This window comes from Camelus ferus, chromosome 10 (genome assembly GCF_009834535.1).
Source record: "Camelus ferus isolate YT-003-E chromosome 10, BCGSAC_Cfer_1.0, whole genome shotgun sequence".
Taxonomy (NCBI): Eukaryota; Metazoa; Chordata; class Mammalia; order Artiodactyla; family Camelidae; genus Camelus; species Camelus ferus.
In genome coordinates, this window is record NC_045705.1 from 7,616,856 (window position 1) to 7,640,144 (window position 23,289).

The 23,289-nt window shown below is 37.8% G+C and overlaps 1 protein-coding gene across 6 annotated transcripts in view; it reads left to right on the plus strand.

Moving 5' to 3' along the window:
* MTMR2 (myotubularin related protein 2) overlaps positions 1-22,766 on the plus strand; it is an 86,887-nt gene extending 64,121 nt beyond the window's left edge. For all 6 annotated transcript variants that reach the window (XM_006186509.3, XM_032488289.1, XM_006186510.3 and 3 more), the window contains 8 exons: positions 2,511-2,660; positions 3,408-3,596; positions 8,103-8,288; positions 11,191-11,397; positions 15,462-15,554; positions 18,583-18,696; positions 20,510-20,686; positions 21,380-22,766. In XM_006186509.3, the coding sequence (XP_006186571.1) occupies positions 2,511-2,660; positions 3,408-3,596; positions 8,103-8,288; positions 11,191-11,397; positions 15,462-15,554; positions 18,583-18,696; positions 20,510-20,686; positions 21,380-21,541 (1,278 nt within the window). In that variant the 3' untranslated portion in view covers positions 21,542-22,766. The remainder of the gene's footprint in view (positions 1-2,510; positions 2,661-3,407; positions 3,597-8,102; positions 8,289-11,190; positions 11,398-15,461; positions 15,555-18,582; positions 18,697-20,509; positions 20,687-21,379) is intronic.
* The last annotated feature ends 523 nt before the right edge of the window (positions 22,767-23,289 follow it).

A 23,289-nucleotide genomic window follows, 5' to 3' on the forward strand; every position in this document is an offset into this window, starting at 1 on the left:
GTCCTCCTTCGTCTCTTTCTGGGACCCCTGTAATGCAGATATTAGTGTACTTCATGGGGTCCCAGAGGTCTGTTAAACTGTTCTCATTTCTTTTCATTCTTTTTCTTTTTTTCGTTCTGTGGGAGTGATTTCCACTACTCTGTCTTCAGGTTTTTTATTTTTTTTTTAATTTAAGTTTATTATAGAAGAAAATGAAGACATTCTTTCTGTTTGTTTCTGTCTTTCCTTGTTTTCATTGAGGTTTAATTGGCATATGACATATTAATTTCAGGTGTACAACATGATGATTTGATATTTGTATTGCAAAATGATCAACACAATAAGTCTAGTTAACATCTGTCATCGTACAGTTACACAATTTTATTTTCTTGTGACCAGAACTTTCAAGATTGATTCTCTTTGCAACTTACAAATATAAAATACAGTATTATTAACTATAGTTGCCATGCTGTACATCATATCCCCATGACTGACATTTACTTTATGATTGGAAGCCTGTACCTTTTGTCCCCTTCACCATTTTCCCCACTCCTGACTCCCTCCTTCCAACAACCAACCGTCAGTCTGCTCTCTCTGTCTATGAGCTTGGGTATTTTGTTTTTTGTTTTATTTTTTTAGATTTCACATGTAGGTGAGATCATACAATATTTGCTTTTCTCTATTTCACTTAACGTAATGCCTTCAAAGTCCACCCATGTTTGCCAAGTCCCATAAAGGATTGAACACTTTTTGTGAAAAGGAATAGGTAGCCCCTTATAGTTTTTAGGCAGAAGAATGAAATGATAACTTTGCATCTTAAAAGATTATCGTGGAGGCAGTGTGGGGAATGGATTGCAGAGGGACAGAAGAGAAGTGATAATGGCCTGAATTGGGGAAGTGGGAGTGAGGATTGAGAGAAGTGAGCAAACTTTTTCCTGACCCTTTTGGAAGAAAAAATCATAGAAATTGATCATTGATTGAAAGTATAGTGTGAGGGAGAGGGGTGAGTTAAAAGATGGTGTCCAAGTTTCTTGCTTGAGTACCACCTCTAGAAACTCACTGAACCTCTTACCAATTCACTGAACATTTTTTATTACGGCAAGTAAATACACTTTTAAAATCTCTAAGTAAATCTTTTTTTATTTCTGGAAATAAGTAAAGATCTCACTTAAAAGCTGTCTAGTATATATAAAGTTGAGGAAAGCAAGAGGGAAGGAGAGATGTAGATCATTGGAAGCAAGTTAGGACCCAGCTAATTGAATGGAGTAAACAGGATGGAAAGCACTAATGAATACAGACCATGGCTAGGGATAGATGGAAACCCTACTGATAGCATTTACCGCGTGATTATTGGGAGGGAATTTTCCCTTCTTTCTTAATTTTAATATTCTTCTGGGTGTTTGGCAACAGCTTGAGAACTGTCCCCCTAAAGGAGAGTCCTTCTGCTCTTTGAATTGAGATTTTTGTAACAGTTTTGTGACCCAGGATGGTAAATTTTTCTTGAGGAACAATGTACTTTTATTGTAAAAAGGATAGATTCAGAATGTACTTGTAATTCTTTATTACTTCCTTTGGTTAAGTTACAGTCTGTGCCACAATTTCTTCATCTAGAAAATGACGTTAATGAAACCTGAATACAGTAAAGTGTGTGTGTGTGTGTGTGTGTGTGTATGAGAGAGAGAGAGAAAGAGGGTGCTGGCATAGTGCCCGCACATAGTAGGTGTTCAATAAATGTATGTTTTTCTAAAATACGGTTTCTTTCAATTCTTTCTTTTTCTGTTTGATGACATGAGTTGTCAAGGGTGATAAAATTTAAAAACATTTAATACAATGGCTTTATTTTCTATAGTATGGAGGATGGAAATTTTTAAGTGCGTTATTAGGTAATCCTTTATGTGAAGTTGTATACTAGTTGTAAATATAGCAAATCTTGAAGGACCAAATGAGTTTATCAATTGATACGTTTTTTAAAAATTGTTTTCCTCTTGCCTTTTTTTTTTTTTTTGGCTTTGCCTTCTATTACTTCCTTGTTTTTCTAGTATGTTTTAGATTGGCAACATTTTATCAATACTATAGAGGTCACTTTATGTATGTAAGTGATAAACATGTGCAGAGCGTTCCGTGGACACTTGGTGCCCGCCCTCTGACATTTCTTTGTATAGCTGGATGGCAGCAGAATCACTCATCCAGTCAGACTGTATGAGCCTGTGTTCTTTTTAAAGACAAGCACATTTTCAGTCTTACTGTTTCCTTCTTTTTCATTTAGTGCTTAGGACAGACCCAGCACTCAATCAGTATTTAATGACATAATAAATCTATTGACATAAAATCGGGTGTCTAAATGAATACAGATCCCTGTGTTAGAATGTCTCATCTTAAAATCCTCGTCACCACAGGCAGGCAGTAACTATTTCAGCAACTTAGGAGATGGGTAGTGGAGGTGAGAGAAGATGAGTAGCAGGGTTCTATTCTGATGTTTTTTTAATATTCGTGTAAGGTAGCCATTTGTCTATATTTTATTTCACATATAGGGAATTCCAAATGAAAGCTGGAGGATAACAAAGATAAATGAACGATATGAGCTTTGTGATACGTACCCTGCCCTCTTGGTTGTGCCGGCCAATATTCCTGATGAAGAATTAAAGAGAGTGGCATCCTTCAGATCGAGGGGCCGTATCCCAGTAAGTGCCGCTGAGATGGACCTTTGCACGTGCTTTTGTACTACACATAATGCTGAGAGTAGCGGATGGGAGCATGGAAATAGGATAAAAATAGCTACAGAGGCAGGTCTTTTCAGGGATATTAGAGAAGGAGTTACTTAGTAAAATTTAAAACTAGGGGAAAGGCTTAGATTAAAGAGGTTTCTGAAGTGTTTGAAATGGACATTAGCTGCACAGAGTTGCATGGTTAACTCAAAACCAAAGTTGGCTCTGTATTATTCACTATTTCTTTATCTTACTATATTTCTTTAGTCATGTGATAAGTGTTCTTTTTAAATTCTAGAAAGAAGAAAACTTCACAAATTTAGGTGAATTACTGTGTTCTAGAAAGATCAGCTCAGGTAATTTTAGGTACAAAAATGTGTGGATTCTGAAGACTTTACAGTTGTGCAGTTTTGCTAATACAGTGCTACAGCTTTAAAAGTGGAGTTGACTTAGCCCCCTTTTAACATGTTTTCTAGAGACAATATTCCCAAATAGTGACTTTCATAAATATCTGGTTAAAAAATTAGATCAAGTTTTCCACATGCCAGAGTTGTCTTGAAAGAAAGGTGATGATTTTTCATAGCAGCTTCATACATCTTTTCATGGCTAGGCTTTGGATCCAGTAAGAAAGCAGTGTTGAGAAAACACAGAGTAATGTTTTTGAGAAAAATTATAAACAGAGAGGTATGTAAAGGGTGTGTTGCCATTTCTACCCCCATTAAGGTTTTATCATGGATTCATCCTGAAAGTCAAGCCACAATCACGCGGTGTAGCCAGCCCATGGTAGGGGTGAGTGGGAAGAGAAGCAAAGAAGATGAAAAATACCTTCAAGCCATTATGGACTCCAATGCCCAATCTCATAAAATCCTTATATTCGACGCCCGGCCAAGTGTTAATGCTGTTGCCAATAAGGTAAGATCGTCTTTCAGAAATTAGAGTTTCATGAATCGGCATTTCATAGATCGGCTGAGTTTGGTGGGCGCCACAGTGGAGTAAAAAGAGTTCAGGCTTTTCAGTGATAAAGATGTAGATTCTAATCCTGGCTCTCCTGCTTGACAGTATGACTTTGGGTCAGTTATTTAATCTTTTCAGACCTTAATTTACTTATTTGTAAAATGAGAATCATAATAACTAACAAAACTGTTTTAAGAGCAAAGTCACCTGATAAAAAGTAGTGCATAACCCTGCGTACTTACACAGGAAACAGGTGTCAGCACTTAATAATTCCCCTCTCCCTTCTGCATGCCGGACAGCCAGCGGAGCCCCTGCCTGGCTGAATTCTGCGCGGCTCTGGTGTGGGAGCCCCGCAGCGGTGTTCTCAGGGCCCAGTGCTGCCCCCTTCTGACAGCTCTCCACCTGCACAAGCTGTTCAGCTGCACTTGGAGCAGTAGTCCCGATTTCTGTTACAGAATAAACACTAGCATTGTGGAAATAGAAATTCTGGTCCAGTTGACAACATGTACCATTGGAGGAGAGAAAATGGACACAACTTAGCCTTAAAAAATTACTTCTTTTTTCACCCCAGAATATATTATGGAAGAATTAGATAACGCACATAACAAACCAAAATGAAAAAATACTAAAACATGCCAAATCCTGTAACTAAGAGAGGAAGAACCATTAAACCTTGGTTATAATTCTCGACCTATGTGTATATATCTACACACACGTATTTGAGACAGAATGGTATAATTTTTAAAAATTGACACTGTCTTTCTATGCCAGTAAATATAACATTAATGGTATAATAACCAATAATACCAGCTGTTGTTGGATATTTAGGTTATTTCTGCCTTTTCTGCTCTTAAAACAATGCTGGGATGATCATAATTATGGGGCATGTACCTAATTATTTCCATTCTCTTTAGTGTTTTGAGGACATTGTGAATTCCAGGCATTCTCTTAAACTGTAAATATTTCCCCTTAAAGGAGAAATGAAATAGTGTGTACGTGACGCCAGTACCCCAGGGACGGGCACATATTTTTCCAGTAATTACTTGTTCCTCTCCCTAAACTTCATACCGTTATTAGCAGGAATGAGACTTACGATGTTTTCTAGAACAAGACAAGGGGGAGAGGGGAATATAAGGCAGCGAAGGTGGGAGGACAAAATGTTATATTCCTCACCTTATTTTTTTAAATCATTCCCACACATATTTCACTATGGAAATCTCTCTTTTTAAGACTGATATGTTTTATCTATTTATATATTGGGACATTTTTCTGATTATAAAATATGTAATAGACAATTTAAAAAAACTAGGAAGGCATAGACAAAGTAAAGAACGGAAATAAAAATCACCTATAATCGTTAATCTTTGATATATTTTCCGCCACTATTTTTTCTGTGCATTTATGCCTTGATTATTTTGATTCGTTGTTTTTCCTTTTAACAGGAGAAGAATTATTTCTTTGTATGACATACTCTTAAAAATACCTCAGTGGTACTTATAAAGCTACGTCATTTTTCCACTTAGTAGAGCATCTAATATCGGGTGTTTAAGTATTTAGAATTTTAAATATAGCTAAAATAAGTAACTTTTGTTGGCATCTTTGATTATTTCCTTAAAATAGTTTCCTAGATATACAGTTACTATATTAAAATCTAAAATATACATATTTTTGAAAGTTTTGTTACAGATTGCTAATCTTCAGAAAGGTTGATTCGGTTTAGCAACTTCACGTCTTTTCCCCTTCAGTTTTATTGAGATGTTACTGACACAGACCAGTGCATACGTTTAAGGTGTACAACGTAATGATCTGAGGTACATATACAGTGAAATGGTCACAATTAGTTAACATCCGTCGTTACAAATTTTCTTTCCTTGTGATGAGAACTTTTATTTAAAGTCTACTCCCTTAGCAACTTTCACATGTACAACACAGTGTTATTAGCTGCAGTCACCACGTTGTGTGTTAGATCCCCACAGCTTATTTATCTTGGACGTTTGTACCTTTTGATCACCTTTGCCCAAATCCCTCTTCTACTGCCCTTTTTGAATTTGCAAAAGTATACATCTTTATTGCAAATATGTTTTTCCCTTCACTGTAAGAACGTTTTTTTAACTTCGTCAATATGAGTATGACAACTGCTCTTGCAACCACAAGTCGTATCAAGAATCAAAAGTTTTCCAGCCACTGCATCTTCTATGTGTGTCCTACCCCAGTCAGTCTCACCTTCTACCCCTGCTAAAAGTATCCCCTATTTTTTATAGAAATCATCTTCTTTCATCCTCTGTACTGTATTACTGAAGTGTACATCCCAAGACTCTATAGTTTAAATATTATTTGATATATCTTTTAAGTCTCTCTTCATCTGTAGACTTCCCCTTACTCATCTCTTTCTTTTTTTAAAAAATGTATTTTATCTGTAGTTTCTCATAGTCTAGATTTTGCTGATTGTGGGGTGGTATGGTTCAACTTTCTTCTGTTCTCTGAATTTCCTTCACATGAATTCTGAGCTTTATTCAGGTTCAGTTCCCTTGGCAAGGCTACAGGGGATATATCAGGAGGCACATGACGTGGCTGATTCTTTCGGGGATGTTAGCAGCTGTTCATGCTCAGTGCCGATATACACTAATTTGCTGGGGTTGCAAAATGGTGATATTCTAATTTCATGATTTCCTTTTCAGCTGTGAACTCTTTCTCTTATTTAAATTTTGCTTAATCGACAATTCAATTAATATAAAAAAGCAGGAAATGCTTGATTCTTTCTCTTTATTTACCAGATTTCCAAATAATGAACCTACTCCTTGTTATTCCATGAAGGTGACTAATTTTTTTAAGTGTCATTATGAATTCATGTATTTATACATAGTCAGTAGTTTTAATCCATTACAGATAATATTTTTTCAAAATTAAAATTTGCCCCCTTTGGAATGAACAGAACCCTTCCTGGCCTTGGCTGCACTCAGATTGATCTGTTGTGCTTTTCCTGTGGTGCTAAAACAAGGAAGTAGAAGAAACACTAGAAACCCCCCCATAAGGCTCTCTCACGGCTCTCTTGTACTCCAGTCCATCTTGTATCCATACTTCCTCCTGCTGCTTCCCCGCACTCACTGACAGCATCCCAGTCTTGTGGCTCTTGGTAACCATCTTGGGGTTTGATGGGATGCTCTGTCCCCTAGTTCTGTCCTAAAAGATTTTTGTGTGTTTTTGGTTTTACTGTCTAGTTGCTCTGTTTTTTAAAAATACCAGTTGTATTGAAATATAGTTCACTTGCCCTGAAGCGCACTCTTTTTTAAGATCTGTATTTCAGTGTTTTTAGTATATTCACGAAGTTGTACAGCTTTCTGATCCCAGAGCATTTTCATTCAGTGTTTTTGTGGCAGGTTGTGTGCAGTTGCCACCACTGGTGTGTTTCTAGGATTTGTTGAGGCAAATTTGAATTGAAAGCCCCTCTACCCCGACCTGCTTTTTCCCGCTTTCCAGAAGTAGTGCTTCTTAACAGGTACTTAATGGAACACTGTAAATTTTGCCCCCATGCCAGTCTTGGATCCAAACTGTTTCCCAGACTGTCAAGTGTCAGAAAGGAAGCTTGAACTTCTGTTCTTTCTGTAATTGGTTGTTGGTTAAGAGGTGAGTTTTGTTTTGTTTTCAAAGGTGCGAGTCATATGATCTCTTAATTTTATTTAACTACAGTGGCTATTCCAGTATTTTCTTAATTTTTTTTTTCCATTGGTGCTCTGAGATGAGTGATTTTATAAGTAAGATAGGAGCCATATTTTATACATAAGATAGGAGAATATTTTATTCATAAAACAGAGAAAACGTCAATCCAGGAAAGTTCAGTCCTCCTTTCCAGCCATAGCTTATTTTGAACACCAAGTATTTCTTATTCTGCTCCGTGGTGTGGGTTTGTATCTCTGAGAGTGCAGTATTCTGTGCTGTAACACTTGTTCTTTTTATTTAATACTAATTGTGTGGTTAAAATAGGAGCCAGTCGTTATGACTGCAAAGCACTTTGCAGAGACTCAGAAGACAGTGCAGGAGGAGGGAGGGAGGTGAGGAAGCGTGGGCAGGGCTGAGCGGGGCAGACGTCTCTGCGCGTGGAGCTGCTGGTCTGGTGGTTTCCGTCCTCCGTAAGAAACTAGGTAGGACTTAAAATATGGATAGAGGAATTTTAGTGCTTTAAACTGTTCAAGTACCTTCATATATGTTACCACATTTAATTTTAAAAACAGCAACACTCGGAAGTGAGGGTGAGAGTGTGTAGTCTTGTTCTATAAGGAACATGTGGTAGAGCGAGGTTGTGTTCAGGGGCCCTGAGCAGACACTTTTTCCCGTGGAGGTTCCCTGTTCATCAGTGACGTGTATCGTCTGTTGGGTGTTTTATGGCCTCCTTTCAGGGATGCCAGCACACAAAGCATGTGCATTCTTTTATGATTTCCTGTGATGTTTGCTTTTTTTCCCCCCCAGGCAAAAGGGGGAGGTTATGAAAGTGAAGATGCCTATCAAAATGCAGAACTAGTTTTTCTAGATATCCACAATATTCATGTTATGAGAGAGTCACTACGAAAGCTTAAGGAGATCGTGTACCCCAACATCGAGGAGGCCCACTGGCTGTCCAACTTGGAATCTACTCACTGGCTAGAACATATTAAGGTGAGCAGATGTTACTGTTTCTTTAAACTTACAGATTATCAAACAAAGGCTTTCTCTGCCCTTTTGTCTATGTTGGCTCTTGACACTTGAAATTGAGAAGAAAGTGCCCTTTTAAATAGTGCAAAATTGGTAACTGCTTTGGTAATTAGAACCACTTTTTTTTTTTTAACATTTTTTATTGATTTATAATCATTTTACAATGTTGTGTCAAATTCCAGTGTTCAGCACAATTTTTCAGTCATTCATGGACATATACACACTCATTGGCACACTTTTTTCTCTGTGAGTTATCATAACATTTTGTGTATATTTCCCTGTGCTATACAGTGTAATCTTGTGTATCTATTCTACAATTTTGAAATCCCAGTCTATCCCTTCTCACCCTCCACCCCCCTGGCAACCACAAGTCTGTATTCTCTGTGAGTCTATTTCTGTCCTGTATTTATGCTTTGTTTTTGTTTGTTTGTTTGTTTTTGTTTCTGTTTTTTAGATTCCACATATGAGCGATCTCATATGGTATTTTTCTTTCTCTTTCTGGCTTACTTCAGAACCACTTTTCAGTTTTAGTGCTTGAATGAATTAGTTTCCTATGTTCTGTGTTTGGTTCTCCTGTACTTCTTTCCCTCTTTCCCATCCTTCAGATCCCAGCTCATATTTCACTTCTTCCATGAAGTCCTCCCAGGTTGCATCCATTTTCATTTTCTCTAAACTTTTCACTTTACTTTTTCTTTCCATTTAATCAGGTGCTCCCTTGCACTTGCTTTAATTACTTTTGTGTGAAAAGCAACATATATTTCTAATTCATGCAGACTAGGAAAGGATAAATCATATTTTTTTATCTCCTCAAGAGCTAGGGCAGCACTGAATGATGTGAATAAAACACCCAGTAAGTAATTGTTGTGTGGCTTGCGAAAACCATTTTGGTCAGGCAATTGAGGTGAAGTTAAATGAAGGATACCATTTCAGTGCCGATTACCATATGAACACTCGTTTGCCTCACGTGTTAATACAATGTTTGAAGCACCAAATGTTATTTCAGTTAATATAGCTGTAAGTATTTTCAGATGTGATCTAAATTTCAGTAACATAGCTTACCAAGGTAACACACTTCTGTAGTATATATGACCATATATATATATATATATATATAGTGAAGTAATTGGAAGTGAGATTTTTTGTTATTAAGGGGCAGCTAGTACCCACATTAAAACCTCTAAAATTAAGACAGAATTGAAGGCCAAATTGACCTAATGAGAATTACAGACCACTTTGATTATTATTTCTCTTCTAGAAACATAGAAGCTTGAATGTAACAAAGCGTATAAGCACTCTGCAGTTAGAGAGCATGGTCTCTATTACATCGTACGATGTATAAACAGAAAACCAGAAGATTTGGTTTCGAACTAGCATAAATTGCAGCATTCTGTAAACTCCAGGTCATTTCTAACAGGTATAAATAACATTCTCTCCAAGAAGCTGGCTATAGCAGAAACAAATTTCCTTAGAGGTACAGGAGGTACAGCTGTGCCTGGAGCCCCCTCTCCCCCAGTCCTCACACCTGCAGGGCTTCCCCACTCACTGTCTTCAGACCTCTGCTCAGATACCGCCTCTCAGAGGTGCCTTTCCCAGCCCCTCCACACAAAAGAGCAGTTCTGCCAGCCCGCCGGGCCTGTGTGGCGCTTCTGCACTTACTGCCTCTGACACGCTCTACGTTTTTCTTTGCATCTGGCTGGCCTCACCTAAATGGAATGTAAACTTCATTAAGCCAGTGCTTTGTTCTGTTAGCTGCTCTGTCTCCAACACCTATAGCTGTAGGGGACGCCATAAATGTTTATCTTTTAAATGAGTGAATAAATGACAGTGACCACTTGGTATAAGTCTTCCGGGTCGGTCTTAACTTCCCAACTGTTTTAATATTTTGGGTCAGTGATGTGTTAGTTTGGATATACATTTGAATTATAGGTGGAAGTTATTTAAAACAGTGAGTTAAGATTAGTGGAGAATGGGGACCAGGCTTTTTTTTTTTTTAATGCCCACAGATGACTCTGATGCCCAGTCAGGATTGAGATTGCTTCAGCGAACCCCATTTCCAGAATATGCCTGCAGTTATGATAAAAAAGAAGGTCATCATTAGATTCTCCAAGCCTAGTGTATCTTTCCTTTCATTCTGATACACATTTGTGGAATCATGCTGTTCTTTAAGTGTGACATGGCCACTGCAGAGAAGAATGGGGATATATTGTTCATTTTAAAGGATATTACAGTTCTGTGTTTCTTTTTGCTTACATCTAATCCTGTCTAGTTTTAACTCAAAATTAACTTTGCAAAGAATATCTACATCTTAAAAGAAAATAAACTATTTTAGATACCAGCTAAATTGACATGGTAATATATTTGATACAAAAAAGCAGTTGTACTTGCTGTATGCTGTGTGACATATATAAAAACAGCAAAATAAATGCTATAGAAGTTACAGAATATTTTAGAATATCCAGTTTTACTGCTTTCATATCTATTCTAATTTGATTGAGTATTGTTTAAATAACAGATGCCTTCAGTTGGTGTATTATTTTTATTTAAACGGATGATGTTGGAATAGTTGAAACAGATCTCTTTAGAAGTTAATCCTTTGTCCTCGTACTCATAGTCTTGATTTGTTTAGAATCCAAAGGTACCTTTCATTGTGCAGACTAATAGGAGTCTGCATTTATGAGATTTTTATAGTTTTAAAAGTAGAATTTATGTATCTTCTACCATTTACAAAAATTCTTTTTAGGAAGGGACTGATATTTTTTTCCTCCACAAGTTATTGAGACAGTCATCTCTAACAAAACCCTGTTAGTAAATTTTGAAGAAGGAAGTTACTTTATTAAAAATTTCATTTAAAAAATCTGTTTTGCAGCTTATTCTTGCAGGGGCTCTTCGGATTGCTGACAAGGTGGAGTCAGGAAAGACGTCAGTGGTCGTACACTGCAGCGATGGCTGGGACCGCACGGCTCAGCTCACCTCCCTGGCCATGCTCATGCTGGATGGGTACTATCGAACCATCCGGGGCTTTGAAGTCCTTGTGGAAAAAGAATGGCTCAGCTTTGGACATCGGTTTCAGCTTGTGAGTAAAGAACCTGGACTCGGTGTATCACATATGCATCTCGTGTGAAAATGATGCCTTTTATTCACTATTCATCTGAAACTGATCATTTATTTTAAAGGGTTAAACTTCTCGAGAGAACATTTGGGCTGTTTTGGAAAATGCTAGGATATCCTACCATGGCCCTGCAGTCTGGAGCCAGGGTTAGCAATTTGTCAGGTGTCTGCCCCAGTCTCTGTGTGATCTGTGCCAGGAAACGTGAACTGTCATCCTGTGATTTTCACCTTCAGATGACAGTTCAGATTAGCACGAATGGTTATGGAGTTACACACAGGGCACGTCTAGCTTTTCCTGTAGACTTAAGATGAAAATGGCTTAATTATTCTTAATTTAAAGTAGCCCTGCAAAGCTGCACTGCTCACACAGGACCAGGGTCTTAAAAAAAAACAGGCTGGAACTAAAAGAAATGACAGAGAAAAATGAGTAATTCAACTTAGACTGGGGAATAAAATGGCTTTTCTGTTTTCCTTTTTAAGGAACTAACACTCTTATGACCATGGGTTTGGAAAGTGTTGTAGTTAGTTTTACAGAAATGACAATTTTCTGTGCCTTCTGTCTGTCTCAGAATTTATTTTGTTGTTGTCATTGGTATCAAATCTAAAGGTTGGAAGGGCCTCACAGTCCAGGCATTAATTGCTGAATGTCTTCTATGGTGTCCCCATGAAGTCGTTAGTTTCTTCTTTAACCCCTTCAGAAATAAGCAGCAGGTCCCTTCCTGAGGCTGTCCAATCTCAAAGTACCTCCTCGAACCTTCTTCCTCACAGTGACTAAAATCTCCTTCCCATTTTCTTACATCCCCCTTTGGAGACAAGGAGAACAAGTATGATTACTAACCAAATGAGATAGCCCTTCAGATACTTGAAAGTAGCCGTCTTCACGTGTCGTTCATAATCTTCAGCTCTTCTGGCTAAAGATCCTTCTCCTTCCGTCTTTTCTCATCCTAACCCCCTCACCAGCCCCGTCGTCCGCTGGACCTTGGTCATGGCTTTCTGCCAGCGTGGTACCCGAACTATCACAGTTCCTGAAATAGAGGAGTGCGGTTATGTCGTCCCTTTTAGAGGATTCTGTGCTTTCATTTGCTTTTTTTATTACTTACATCATAGTTTGGATTCATGTAGCTTTTGATCAAATGAACATTCATGTGATTTTTAGCTGTGTTCCTGCTACACACTCAATTTGAAATCAGAAAGCTGGGGACCTTGGTTCTTATGTATTGCCCATCCATGTTACATGTTAGTTGTACTCATAGAATTTAGAAGGTGAGGGGCAGGAATATTTTCCCAGGAAGGAGTAACAGAGCGAGAAAAATGTCTAGATGGGACTGAGCGTGGCTGGAGTGGAGTTGATGATCACCGAGAGGAGAGTTAAGACTGTCAGAGGCCTTGCCGCCACTGAGTGTGATTCCTGGCAGCATTTCCCTAGATTAGCTGGGAGACTTCCTGAAATACGTTTTGCATAGATGCTGTCTCTAATGTTAACCATTAGTATCCAGCAGTTACCAGAGTATAGAAGCAGTGTTTATAAATAACTTGAAAGAAACGGACATTTAAAGGTAGTCTTCTCTTTCGCTCTTGAACTGTTAAATAAAATGGGTTATTAAAAAAAAAAAAGAATGAAATTTAAGTCAGCCAAAGCTGCACATGTTCCTATAAATGTAACCAAAATCATAAATGTTTCAGACTGTTTGAAGTCGTTATGGATTCCTAAATTGCTAACTCTGGTTACCTACTCCTGAAAGCAGAATTTGACAATGAAAGGACACCTGGTCAAGAGAGTAGGCCCACATGGTTGATGTAGGCTAATGATTCTCAAACTTTGATTTCAGATTTTGATTTCTCAAACTTTTTGATTTTTCTCTTTCCATTTTTAACAAGTATTGATGACTCCAAAGAACTTTATGCCCATCAATATTTACCATATTGGAAATTAAATTTTAAAAATTTAAATATTATTTAAAGGAGTAAGTCCATTTGTCTTAGTTCCTTTGGGCTGCTGTTTCTCAGTTTTGATGGCTGGAAGTCCGTGTTCCAAGTGCCAGCATGCTGGGGTTCTGGTGGAAGGCCCTTCTGGGTGTAGACTGCCAACTTTTCACTGTTCCTGAGTGGTAGAAAGGGCTGGGGAACTCTGTGGGGTCTCTTTTGGTAAGAGCACTAATCCCATTCCTGAGGGGGGTCTTCTCCACCCTCCTCACCTCGGGAGCCCCTAATACCATCACGTTGGGCATCAGGATTTCAACATGTGAATTTTGGGGGGACACAAACATTCACACCATGGTACTGTTATATATTAACATAAATAACATTTTAAACAACTATTTTCCAAAACAAAAAGGTTTAATGAGAAGATTGGCATTGTTCTACACTTTTGGCAAATTTCTTTAATGTCTGGCTTAATAGAAGATAGCTGAATTTCATGCCTATTTCTGCATTCAGTCTGTTACAATATGTTCTATTGGTATGAAGAAATGAGGAAAACCTGACCACAGATATGTAGCTTGAAAAACAGCATTTTAATTTTTTTTAGGGAATTGTGGATATTTTTCTTTGATACTGTGTCAAAACTTGACAAATGGTAGTTTCTTAGAGGTTAATTATAGTGTGGAATCCAAAACTAACTCAGTGAGTTTTTTGTTGCTTTTTCCATTAAAGGCCATGGGTCTGTCTTCTACTTTGAAGAGATCTTTCCCCCATGCATGATTTTGTGACATCATGTGTTGGTTATTTGGAAAATACTGGCTGAGTTAACAGCTCTTCCAATGTCAGTGCATTTCATTATGTAATGTCATAAGATCACATGTTAACATCACTACTGATTTTTATCAGAAGTCTTTAAGTATTATCAAACTCATTGTGGCAGATGAGATTTTCCCCCAAATCTAATTTTCGCTCAAAAGCTTGAATTTTATCATCGGTAACAAGTACTGTCCATTGTTTTCCTTGAAGTGACACATTCACTTCTGTACATTTTCAAAAAAATCTCTGCAAGATATTCAGGTCTTAATAACCAAAGCTGGTAGCAGAAGCATGTTATGCGTATTTCCCATTTTGTTACATAGGATATTAAAGAAAACTGTACTCAAAGGGAGAGGTTTAATAAAGTTAATAATTTTTACTGCTTCATCAGGGAAGCTGGCTTGAGAGAGACTGGCTCTTTCCCTCTTTCATTTAACTGCAAGTGCGTGGCAGGCCGGAGTACGCAGCCACTAGTGTAGATTTCTTTCAGTACCTTGCTTCCTGATTCCTCCTAAGGTACCCAAGTTTCATCCTTCATCACTTTTGCACCATTAGTGCAAATGTCAACCCATTGAAAAAGGCAAATAATGCCTTAGTAATATTATGAAATTTGTTTTGAGCTCACAGGCCTCCCCTCCCCCCTTGCTGGAAGTCCACGGACCATACTTTGAGAATCACTGCTTTAGGGTACAGAGTAGGGGTCTGTCTCAGTCATCTGGGGCAAAGATCCTCAGCGGAGGAAAAAGCTGAGAATACGGGTGAATGCATGCTTGAGGGCAGATGTCAAGCATTTTTTAAAAGTTTTCAAAGGGTTGTGCTTGTGTGATTCTTTCTGATAAAGACTGGAGCTCAGATGCAGCAGGTCTCCCATGGCATGCGCCGGCCAGTGTGTTAAAGGAGCAGGGTGTTTCCCGAGGCTAGTGTAACTGTTAATGCTCAGGGCAAATTAAATCTCCAGGACAAAACTCTGGGCTCTGAGGCCTGACATCTGCTGTCTTCCATTATCAGCCTTTCAGGATCTGAGTTTCATTTATTAAAGAGTTGTTAGTCCTGTCATAAGCATCTCATGTCAGAAAATCATCTGGTAGTTTGCACAGAAAAATGTTGAACAGAGATTTCTGCTTGGTAGGATGATGGGTGATTTGTTTTCCTTGAAGTGCGCTTTTAAAAAGATTTTCTGAAGTTTTAAAAATACTGAGCAAATGTTACTTTTCTTAGAAAATAAAATTACTTCCATTAACAATTGAAAAAATCCTACAAAGCTCTTAAGGTATTTCACTCTCTTTGTTTCAGAGACTTGGCCATGGAGATAAGAACCATGCAGATGCAGACAGGTCGCCTGTTTTTCTTCAGTTTATTGACTGTGTCTGGCAAATGACAAGACAGGTAACTTATCTGGCATATCCGTTCGTATATCTCTTTTTAAGCTGTCCAGTCAGAGCTGGATTTGGTCACTGATTGTTCCTACATTTCATGTAAAATGGAAATTCTTGTAAGTTTTCTAGGTACTGTTGTTACCTATGATCACATTATAAATTAAGTTAAAGGATATTATTTGGAGGTGGTATTAAACCCGTAACAATTTGATTCCATATTTCAATGAATGGCATTGATAATAATCCTTAAGAAGTTTCCTTCTTTGTTTTGGACAAGTAGTGTTAAATAATGGCAATATATTGCCAGAAACCATAAACTCACCTATACGTAGAAACTCATCTATACGTTGCTAAAGAAATGAAGAAATGGGCTAGGTAACTCAAGCAAAAGGAAACCCTATTTTAAGCAATTTTGATGGAAAAATGTGTTTAGGTAGAAATTATGGCAAGGTATGTATGTAACAGATTCAGCGCTTTTTGTTCAAGATGATGTTTTTTAGACTTAATATTTCTAGAAATATTAATGTAAATGGATTTTAGTCTTTTAGAAAGATACCAGAGACTGAAAAATAGCTGGTTTATTATGGGATCACTTCACTAGTGAGCATGGAGTTGGTGTCTTAAAAATATTTAACTCAAGAAAAATTACCTCAAAACCCAAAAGTTAGATACAGCTCATTGGTGATCATGTTTTAGCTTTAATGAAATACTATTTATGGTGATCCTCAAGTCAGGTACATTCATTATATACTGAGTAGTTTATTTTTCCCCCGTAAAGCATTTCAGTTTGGGTGGATTATTTGGAAACATACTGGCTTAAATGAAGTGTTACAGCTGAAGTGACTACAATGTGATGAGGCTAGTATGTTAATACCTATACTGCAATGTGTTTACAGGTCAGTTTTGTTCTGTAAATTAGGCCCTTGGTGTGTTGTGGGGGAGGGGAGACACTACATGCTTATTAGTTTAATAATATTTACTACTTCTTGGAGTAGGTTTGAATTTTTCCTTTGGAATTGCTATGCAAATCCGCACCAAAAAAAAAATTTTTTTTTTTTGGTATTTGACCAAAAACAATGGGACCTACTTTTGACAATTACCATATTCAATTTTTAAACATTCACTGTTTGCAAAACTCAAATATGCCATATCAAAGGACTGCAAAAGCTGTCTGAAACCGTGGCATCATTAGTGGTTCATTCAGTGTATTTCCAGGGAGAACGCCCTGAAAGGAGCAATGTGTGTGAATTATTAGTTCTGGTATATTTGTTGGAAAAACAAAATCAATCACATTTACCAGTTGTTTGCACATGGTACATGACACACATTTCTTCCTTAGTAATTGTGTTAACTTCTTACAGGTTGTATATCTAAAAGCAATTTGACTCTAATTTTGAGCTTAAGTTTTACTAAGTAATAGAATGTCAGTTTATTCTTGTGTTTCATTGTTAGAACTTAAAATACCCCGTAGTTACGTCTTTGCTTTATTTATATTTTTCTTTGATACTTTCTTCCCGAACATTGAACGTGTTAGTTATGTTGTTGGCAGTCATCAGTTTTAGAAACAACTGAATGTTTGTGCAGAGACTTAAGCAGCACATTTGTCAAAATGGGGCTAATTATGCTGTAATTAGCCAGATTCTGTGTGTCCTCCTACCCTGTCATCCCCTTGCTCCTGGGATCAGGAAGCAGATGAAGGGCTCTTCAGATTTTAAACATGTAAGGAGAACAAAGTATTCCTCCCCTGCTCAGGATTTTAAAAGCAATAGCAGCAGTTAATGCTGTATTGCTATTTTTAGTTTTGTTGTGAGGAAATGCCCACTGATTAAGCTGTCTTCTCATAACTGAGCTAACAGTTTTCCCAGGAAGATGAAGCCTAACCATAGGCCATGCTCCTCTGGACTGCTGTGCAATGGGTCAGGGTGCAGCACAGCTGGCTAATGAACAAGGCTGTTAAGAGTGTGTAACAGTCCAGGAGATAGGATTTATTCTGTAAATGAATGAATGGAATTTGACAAAGTTTCTTAAAATTAATTGGCTTTGTTGGCATGTGCTTCATCACCTGCTTCATTCACTTCACAGCCACAAAAATTACTTAAGAATAAATTGAGAAGATAAATTTGCCACATCACCCACTTATAAATTTAGCAAATTCCAAGGCAAAGCTGTTTTCGTTCCTGTTCCTTTTGCATGCAGTTCATGCTGTGATCCTTCTAAGAAAAACTTGGCACCAGTATTTATTTCCCAAATCAGCAATCCAAATATTCATGGACTCCCTCTTCACAGGCCTGTAATTGGCATAACCCTACATAGAAGCTTTCGAATAATTTTTGAAATATTAGATGGATAGGATGGATTATACTAAATCCTTTACCGTCCTGGGATCTGTAATTTTATTGATATATTCACCCAAAATTATGTTGTTTGGGTAATATTAAGACATTCAATCAAGCCCTTGTCCTAGGTTAAAGAGAAAGGAAACTTTCTTTTTGTTAGCAGCTGCCAGAGTCCTAGATTACAGGATGTTCTGGTTTGAGTGGATGCTCCTTAAAATGTAAGTTGACTTTAAACAACCTGCACATCTGCCTTGGATATTAATTTTTGCGTACTGCTGACGTTTTCCAGAGACATTGATATTTTTTGTGTAATTCCTGAAAACAAAACTACATTGTTGAAAATTTAAGTTAAAATCTTACTATGTTGTTTATGGTCATTTTTGGCAGAGAAAGACAAGGCAAAGTGTCATCAGCTTTAAGATGAGGGTTAACAGGTAGAAAGGGATACCGAAGCGTCAGGGTCAGACCATTCAAACTCTTGGTGCACAAGACGACGAGATTTTAGGAGAAATTGTCCCAGAAGAGTGATCAAGTGGGTTTTGAACAGAAGACCAAGCAGATAATACCCTAATGGCTTAGAAGGATACAGTTTTGAATACCGGTAGCTTCATTTTAAGAAGTATTAAAAAGGATCTACCAATATACAGGGATGAATGTGCTTGGAAAAATGTAATAATTTTGTGTGTGGTGTTTGCTTTGCAGTTTCCTACAGCATTTGAATTCAATGAATACTTTCTCATTACCATTTTGGACCATCTATATAGCTGTTTATTCGGAACGTTCCTCTGTAACAGTGAGCAGCAGAGAGGAAAAGAGGTAAAATGCAAGGCCTGACCCTCCCCTCTCCCCCAGATATGGGCTCTCTTCACTAGAGTGCATTCTGAGATGGATTTCAACTGAAGACGTGTTCTTCTGGATGGTTTCTTTGGCCATATTTTATTTTACATGCCTTAATATGCTATTTCTTTCTGTACATCTGAACCTGATCTGTTTTAAAGTACCTCCGTCACAAGATGGAACATGCCAGCCAGCTGTCAGTCAGCTGAGTTTCTGGGTAGGGAGCAGTGCCTGCTGGGGAGCTGAAGTCCGTGGGGTCCTGGGAGCACCACGGTGCCTGTTACTCTCTGCAGGATGGAAACCCATCAGGACAGCTGGAGAACAATATAATCAGCAAAAAGAATATACATCTGAATGAATGGACGGCTCAAATCCCCAAATATATTTTGCATACGTATGAGCCATTTTAGTTTTTTAAAGTGTAAAATGATACTGTAAAACATTCAAATACTGAAAAGATTATTATGTAGAAAGTTAAAATTTGTTAATCCCCTTCCCTAGAGATCTCACTCTTAAGTGGTTGGTATTATTTAGAAGAAACCACGTAAGGAGTACATTTCAGGTTTTACTTCGTCTTCCTCTGTACGATTCTAAATGATCTTGATTAGTGTCTCCCTCTGCATCAGTCTTCATTCTAAAACGTGGCTGTAAAATAGTTTCTTCATGCTTTTCTGTGAAGCATAATGACAGAGTGCTTGCTCAGCAACCAGGCTGCCTGGGTTCGAATCTTGCATCTTTCACTTACTTGTGTGACCTGGGGCAAAGCTTCTGTATAAAGTAGGGATAACAGCACATACTTAAGTTCTTAATAGGACTTACTATTGCGACGATTAAATAAAATACAAAACACTACAACAGCGGCCACATAGTACGTGCTTCCTAGACTCTAAGTTCCTTGAAGATAGAAATAATTTAATTCACCACTGTATCTTCAGTATCTAGCATGCAGTAAATATTTCCATGCACAGCAGGCACTCAAGAATTTACTGAATGTTTGTTAGATAATTAAGAATGTAGGTAACTTCCAAAGATACTTCTATCTTTTGAGAGACTTAAAAATAGGATTTACTATATCCTTAAAAAAAGAAACATTTTTTAAACTGAGCTATAGTTTGCATTCCATAAAATTGTTTTAAAGTGTATAATTTAGTGGTTTTAGCATATCTAGAGTTGTATAACCATCACCACTATTAATTTAAGAACATTGACAAGAAACCCTGTACCGATTAGTAGTTACTCCCCATTCTCCTCTCCTCTCAGACCCTGGCAAACACTCATCTGTCTCGTTTGCCTCTTCTGGACGTTTCGTTCAAGGTGTGGCCTTTGTGTCTAGCTTCATTAACTTAGCATGTTTTCAAGGCTCAATTTGTAGCATGTATGAGTACTTCATTCCTTTTTATGACTACATAATATTTCATTGTATGGATATACCACATTGTATCCATTTATCAGTTGATGGACTTTTGAGTGGTTTCTACTTTTTGGCTATTATGAATGGTGCTACTTTGAACATTTGTGTACCAGTTTCTGTGTGCATGTGTTTTCACTTCTCTTAGGTTTATACTTAAGAGTGGAACTGCTGGTATGGTAACTGTTTAACTTTTTGAGGAACTGCACGGTTTTTCACTATCCCTCGATTTTAGTCTATGTGGGGCTATCGCTGAAATGTCTTCTAAGTTCTCTCCCTCTAAAAAGATTATAATGATCAGTTTACCTTTTTACAAATTTCATCTAAAGTATTATGTAAAGCTTATGTAATGGAGAATCTTAACCTATTTTTTCCTTCTTATAGAATCTTCCTAAAAGGACTGTATCACTGTGGTCTTACATAAATAGCCAGCTGGAAGACTTCACTAATCCACTCTATGGGAGCTATTCCAATCATGTCCTTTACCCAGTAGCCAGCATGCGCCACCTAGAGCTCTGGGTGGGGTATTATGTAAGGTGGAACCCACGGATGAAGCCACAGGTATGTGCCCTACAATACAGTGAAAGTGTTCATCCATGCAATTACATGAATCAGGTTTGTCCCCTGCAACTACAAAATTATATGTGCATATTTAAAACTTTCACTTTTTCCTGTTAACAGTTAGTTGAGTAAAAAAAAGCACTATATAGGGATGATGGTGTACTTGGTTCATGCTAGTATGGCCTTGGACAAATCACTTCTGTCTCATCTCTCTTTCCCTCCTCTGTAAAATGAGACTGCTGGACTAGATAACTCTAAAGGTCCTGTTTTAATAGGTTGGAGAAATTAGCTTTAGGAAAGTTAAAAGCCTAACAAAATCCTGTTTTTTAAAATGTTATGGAATATTTATTGCTTAAAACTGTTTAAGACTCAAAAGCCTGTAACAAAATGACAGGAAATCTTATTGGCTCTTAGATTACCTTGTTAGATTATACTTAAGTATTTTAAGTAACTTACCAGTTTTAGGGTAGTTTGTGGACGTACTGGGGCACTAGGAAAGCCAGTGAGAGAGCAGTGGTGTCAGTCGAGTCCCTGGAATGACACTTCACTGAGGTGCTGGGAAGATGGGCGAGGTCCCCATAGCTGAAAACACACACACTGCAACATTTAGAGAAGGAACTCTACCAGAATGATTTGACTTCAGGTTTGTTTAGGTTTGCCTAGTTGAATAACTATGGTGTTTTGCTCTTGTAGGAGCCCATTCACAACAGATATAAAGAACTTCTTGCTAAACGAGCAGAGCTTCAGAAAAAGGTAGAGGAACTACAGAGAGAGATTTCCAACCGATCAACCTCATCCTCAGAGAGAGCCAGTTCTCCTGCACAGTGCGTCACTCCTGTACAAACTGTCGTGTAAAAGGTCTGCTAGATGGGGGCCGCCAGTCATCACCGCGAACTCCTGATTACAATGGCAGCTTTATGAGTGGAAGGTCTTCTGAATATAGAACCCATCTGTGAGAGAAATTCAGTCACTTTATTTATTTTAAATAAGTCTCTCTAGGATGAGTTTAGAACTGTAGCAGTGCCGGTGGCTTAAGTGAAATAACCCCACATGTAATTACATGATTATGACACTAATCTTTTAAGTCACCCAAAGAATATTAAAATGCTTCAATCCTGGATCCACAGGGGGAACCAGTTGCTGATTTTTAAGAGGAAAATGGTGTCCGGTAAAATCAAAACACAGGTGATTTCAGAAATAAACCTGATGGAAGAGCACTCACCGTGGCACAGAGGGAGGAGCCCAAACCAATCCTGAAGTTCCGTGCCATTACCCATACCGGGCCTCAGCGCGATGATCGATGAGAATCCTCTGATGCTCCTTCCCCCATCATGGGTTTTTCTTTCTGGTAGTAATTTACTTTGATCACCATTAAAAACCCACATTCTTCATATGTAGTAGGGCAAAGTCTTGAGGATATTATGGTGTAGTAGTAGTTGAAAATTATTGCTGTCATTATTTATGGACTTAATTTAAGATGTATTACATAGCTGTTCTAAAATGACGCCTCAGATGTGCTTGGGAGCGGGATGGAGGAGGAGGTGGTCGCCGTCCAGGATTTCAAAGAAGTCCACGTCCTTCAGATTAGTTTCCATTTGCACAATTACTAGAAACATCATGAAACATATTTAAAGAACTCACTATCTGCCCTACTTCACGTACTTTTTTTGGGGTGTGTTTTGAACACAGAGAAGTCAGCTGGTGAGTTTTGAGGCAGTATTTAAAAGTTTGTAGGACTGACTTTTTTCCTGAAGTCTGTATAGTGAGACGTACTATGCTCAGATTTGACACGAAATATCTTACTACTACTTTCCTTTGCAAATTCTGTAATTCCACTGAATGATTAAGCCTACCAAAGAACTTACTGCATGTAAACATGTATTACAGTCTCGATGCCAGTAAGGGAAATCCTGCTTCGCTTTCTGCCTGCTACAGTAAGAACTCAGTGCTGGTGTAAACACTTGACTCCCTGTCTGTTTTCTCTGTGTGAGAGCCATACGTTATGTACTGTAACACAAAGGAGCTTCTTGTCCCTTGGGTCTTTAATTAAAAGAAAATTTCAGCTGACTTTTAAACCCTGTCCTTGTTCTAAGTTGTCTGTCTTAATTATCTTTTGCAGAAATATTTGGAAACTTTTTGAGGAAAAGGAGTGTTTCATACCACCTGCTGCAGGTGAAATGTTCAACTTGAAACCACAAACCAAATAATACTCAAAAATACAGGATTTTTTTCACTCGTTAATTCACTGGTCTGAACCTTAGCTCTGCTCTTGGTCTTGCAATTAGTAACTATAATTTGTTAGTACATCCAGTATTAGCAAAATTGGTACCAAAATGATTTGGTCATTGTGAAATTTGTTATACTTTGTAACAGTCAAGTGGCCAGTCTAAGTTTTCTATTCCAAATATTTTACAAATCCATTCTCTCCTGTCCTTTCTACCACTTCCCTCACTTAAGCCTTTATCATCTTATACCATCTGATACCACATAAAAGAATGAAGATAACTGAAGCGGTTCAAGAATTTAAAACTCCTAGTCTTACTACCCTCACATCTACTTTACATTCCATTCAAAGCAGTCAAATTCCATTCAGAGCAATCTAA